Source organism: Alosa pseudoharengus, unplaced genomic scaffold (assembly GCF_046254945.1).
Source record: "Alosa pseudoharengus isolate Yale_2024_CS ecotype anadromous, Long Island Sound unplaced genomic scaffold, YU_APseudo_1.1 YU_APseudo_1.1_scf_2, whole genome shotgun sequence".
NCBI lineage: Eukaryota > Metazoa > Chordata > Actinopteri > Clupeiformes > Clupeidae > Alosa > Alosa pseudoharengus.
This window is the reverse complement of record NW_027468663.1, coordinates 58944690-58949689: the sequence shown is the minus strand read 5'-3', so window position 1 is coordinate 58949689 and position 5000 is coordinate 58944690. Positions and strand designations below refer to the sequence as shown.

At 47.9% G+C, this 5000-nt stretch overlaps 1 protein-coding gene across 1 annotated transcript in view; it reads right to left on the bottom strand.

The window, feature by feature from the left end:
- The window catches only part of zfyve28 (zinc finger, FYVE domain containing 28), a 55443-nt gene that overhangs the window by 4352 nt on the left and 46091 nt on the right, over positions 1–5000 (bottom strand). The window contains exon 10 of the mRNA XM_076293357.1: positions 1–93. This exon is cut by the window's left edge and continues 11 nt beyond it. Within this exon, the coding sequence (XP_076149472.1) occupies positions 1–93 (93 nt within the window). The remainder of the gene's footprint in view (positions 94–5000) is intronic.

The following is a 5000-nucleotide window of genomic DNA, read 5'->3' as shown; positions in this document are numbered from 1 at the left end:
TCCTGCAGTGGTGTTTCCTGCGGATGACTGTGAATGGAGCCTTACACGACACACATGAGCTACACGCATCATCAGGAACCCACTCCGGAGGGTCTGAGGGAGAGAGAACACACGTTACACACACACACACACACACGTTACGCACAGACTCGTTACACACACACTCATTACACACACACACACACACACACGTTACACACACACACTCGTTACACACACACACACACACACACTCGTTACACACACACTCATTACACACACACACACGTTACGCACAGACTCGTTACACACACACTCATTACACACACACACACGTTACACACACACACTCGTTACACACACACACACACACTCGTTACACACACACTCATTACACACACACACACACGTTACACACACACACTCGTTACACACACACACACACACACACGTTACACACACATACACGTTACACACACACACACACGTTACACACACACTCGTCACACACACACACACACACTCGTTACACACACACACACACACACACGTTACACACACACTCGTTACACACACACACGTTACACACACACACACGTTACACACACACACACACACGTTACACACACACTCGTTACACACACACGTTACACACACACACACAAACTCGGGGCTTAGTTGATTGGTTGTCACCGGGATGCAGAGCTAGAGTTCAGTAGGGTGACAGCTGCAGGAAAGAAGCTTCCTCTGAACATGCTGTTTTGGGTGCAGAGAGACCTGTAGCGCCTCCCGGAGGGGAGTGGGGTGAACTGTCTGTGGTGAGAGCAGTATGTGGTTGGTCTGTGGTTGGGGTGAGAGCAGTCTGTGGTTGGTCTGTGGTTGGGGTAAGAGCAGTCTGTGGTTGGGGTGAGAGCAGTCTGTGGTCTGTGGTTGGGGTGAGAGCAGTCTGTGGTCTGTGGTTGGGGGGAGAGCAGTCTGTGGATGGGGGGAGAGCAGTCTGTGGTTGGGGGTGAGAGCAGTCTGTGGTCTGTGGTTGGGGGTGAGAGCAGTCTGTGGTCTGTGGTTGGGGGTGAGAGCAGTCTGTGGTCTGTGGTTGGGGGGAGAGCAGTCTGTGGATGGGGGGAGAGCAGTCTGTGGTTGGGGGGAGAGCAGTCTGTGGTCTGTGGTTGGGGGGAGAGCAGTCTGTGGTCTGTGGTTGGGGGGAGAGCAGTCTGTGGTCTGTGGTTGGGGGGAGAGCAGTCTGTGGTCTGTGGTTGGGGGGAGAGCAGTCTGGATGGTCTGGATGGAGGGGAGTGGGGAGCCAGTGATGCCCTCTGCAGTGCTTTCCGCTCGGAGGCAGAGCAGTTGTGTGAGATCTGTGATACTAATCCATGCCACTAGATGGAGTCATGTATTGGTTAATAAGGATATGCTACCTAGCCTAGAGGTAGAGTAATAAGGATGTTGGCTGTATGCTGTTAACGCTAGTTTGCATAAAGTAGTTAAAGCAAGTAAGTCGTGTTATTCTACAACATATTGGCGACGAGGATGACGACCTTGCACTTAAGCCAGCCTGCGCCGTTTCTACAAAACGTTGGTGAACCGCCGATACCTTTCAAGGCATGGATTCGCACGTTTGAAAACTTTCTTCTGGCTATGTCTGACGAGGACTTGCCTGCAGCCAGAAAGTGCGCCTTGTTGATTCACTGTTTGGGCACGGAGGGCCAAAGAGTCTTTTCACACTTCCAGTTGCAAACCAATTGTGGCTGGACGTTACCGTTTCAGACAACGAGGTCAGTGCACGGGCAAAACTACAGACCAGTTCGTGGCTACTTTGAGGGAGCTAGTTGCAACATGTCAGTTTGGAGCAATGGAGGAGGTAATGTTACGGGACCAGATTGTCGAAAAGACAAATTCAACGTGCATCAGGTAGCGTTTGTTCCTAGAGGTACCATTGACTCTATCTAAAGCTTTAACAATAGCACGCCAGATTCAGACGGCTGTAACAGGCTAAAGCTATGTGCACAGAATGAACCGATAGCGCGGTACATGCAGTTCAAGTCGAAGGCTCACAGCAGCATGGCAAGTTCAGGAGGGAGAAAAGTCAACCGCCTCCGTCTTCTCAGAGCTACAGGTGTGTTTCTGCTCAACACGCTGCTAATGTCCAGGGGTGTCCTGCTAAAGAAGCACTTTGCAATGCCTGCAAAAAGAAAGGACATTTTGCAAAAGTATGCAGGTTCAGGTGATCGTTGTGCCTGAGGTAACCATTTTAAATGTGAGTGTTGGAAATACTTGCAATATCATGTGCACCGTTAGAGTGAGTACACCAGGGATGGAGAGCCAGGACATTGATACAGGCTCAGCAGTGTCCATCTTACCAGAGACTGTGTACACAAAGCTCTTCACTACAGCTGTACTTGAAAAGCCTGCATAAAGACCTAAAGACTATGGGGGTAATGAGATCTCTGTGCTGGGTTGCCTGAAAGCAACTGTGACGTTTGGTGGCAGTAGTACTGTCTCAGACCTCTACATTGCACAACGCGGGTCTGCAGAGCTAGGCAGGGATTTTTTTTCTGCATTACAAATGCAAGTGATAGATGGCCAAGTTACAACGAAGCTGTCTACGGCCACTGTCCAGAACGTTAAACTGAACCCACTGGGATGTGCTAAGGGCTTTACACACCTGGTTAAAGTACGGCCAGGGATCACACCAGTTCAACAGAAACTGCGTAGGTTGCCTTTTGCTGTTAGAGAGGCAGTGTCAGAGGAGTTGAAAAACTGGTGGAGCAGGATGTCATAGAGCTGTTGGAGCAGGATGTCATAGAGCTGTTGGAGCAGGATGTCATAGAGCTGGTGGAGCAGGATGTCATAGAGCTGGTGGAGCAGGATGTCATAGAGCTGGTGGAGCAGAATGTCATAGAGCCTGTGGATTCTGTAGATCTCACCCATAGTGGTCACCACAGAGGACTGAGGCTCTGTGTTGATTTGCGAGAGCCTAACAAGCCTATAGTGGTGGATGGCTTGTAAGTCGTGTTATTCTACTACACAACAAGTTGCCATACCAAACTGTGACACGGTTGGTGAGGATGCTCTCGATGGTGCAGTGTACCATCAAGACCCAGCAGCAGTGCATTAGTGCTGCTCAGTGCTGCTCAGTGCATTAGTGCTGCTCAGTGCATTAGTGCTGCTCAGTGCATTAGTGCTGCTCAGTGCTGCTCAGAGAGTGTGAGGGGCTGGTGATCTGCAGAGACCTTGATGGCCACCTCCTTGTTGTCCCCTATCAAAGCGGCCATAGAAGTGGTTCATCTCACCAAGCAAGGGGGTGTCGGGGGGGTGGAATTAATAGTTTTGTAATCTGTGATGGCCTGGATTCCTTGCCACATGCGTCGCGGGCCTTTTGTAATCGGAGTTGTTCTTGAAATGATCCTCAATCCTTAGCTTGTGGTTGTGCTTGGCCTTCTTGATGCCTCTTCTCAGATTAGCCCTGGATGACCTATAGGCCTGAGCTTCACCTGATCTGAATGGATGACCTATAGGCTTGAGCTTCACCTGATCTGAATGCCTTCAGCCGGAGTCTGACCTCACTGTTCATCTATGGCTTCTGATTAGGGAGTCGTAATCCGAGGGTGGTGACTCTGTTGATGTTGGAGTTGATACAGTCCAGAACGGAGGAGGCGTATGAATCGATGTCCGTGTGGAGGTCATGGGTGGCCTGAGTTGTGAACACTCTCCAGTCAGTGTTTCCAAAATGCTGCTGAAGTGCCGAGTCAGCTCCCTCTGGCCACACTTGGACCGTCCTCACTGCACAGGTGTGGGTTTCACACGTGTGGGTTTCACACGTGTTGGTTTCACACTTTGACTGCCCTCACTGTGGGTTTCACACGTGTTGGTTTCACACTTTGACCGCCCTCACTGTGGGTTTCACACGTGTTGGTTTCACACTTTGACTGCCCTCACTGTGGGTTTCACACTTTGACTGCCCTCACTGTGGGTTTCCCACGTTTGACTGTCCTTACTGTTGGTTTCACACGTTTGACTGTCCTTACTGTTGGTTTCACACGTTTGATGAGTGCTGAATACTTACTACTTTTTCTTGCCGTTTTCACACCTTTAACAATTCTGGCAAGAATTCCCCTGCGCTTCACAAGCCTTTGGATACACATACAAATAGGGCCAAAACCTATGGCTTAAATTAAATGATTTCGTAATGACAGAAAGCTATGTAAATCGCGTGGTAATTACCTTTATGTTGGGTTAACTTCTAACTTCTCACATGAGGAGCTGGTAGTGTTAAGTGCATAGACGGTAAAAGAAAGTGTAAACGCTAAACAGGCTAATTAACAAACCATGCTACGGTGAGTTAACGTCGAAGGGCAAAGTCACGTGACTTCTAGTTGTAGTCTGTTTATGAAATGAAAAGAGCAATTTCGGCAAAATAGTGTGATATTTTCACAGTTAGTAGGCTAGATTATTACTGTACACACACTGAAAAATATTGAGGCAAACTGTAGACCCTTCCATATACAACTAAATGTTGAAGGTCTTGCTTAAGTGTATTTTTAAAAATCATTATTCTATGTAATTTGCACTTTCAGAAATAAGAGATGCTGTAGGCCTATTTTCAGTTTTATAGCTGATTGTCTTATTTTGTTTACAAGTTCCAGATGGAGTCTAGGTACTTATTGTACTGTTTACATCTTACACACTTCAGGCTATTGCAGATAGCTCAGGGAAGAGACTGTATGACACTAGGTGGTACAGCCTGAGACATGCACAATAAAAAAAATTGCTTTCTGCATTTGTTTTGCTTTTCCCTCCATTGTACCGAACTCGTACCGAACCGTGATGTCCGAACCGAGGTATGAACCGAACCATGACTTCTGTGTACCGTTACACCCCTAGGTTGTAGTAAGCTAATGTTTAACTAAGTTAAGGTAATGGTGTGCCTCTAACTTAGTCACAAAAGGCTGATTCATTGTGCACATAAATCAAGACAGGGGAAAGAAAAAACATTTTAATATAATAAACAAATGGTTTGGTTT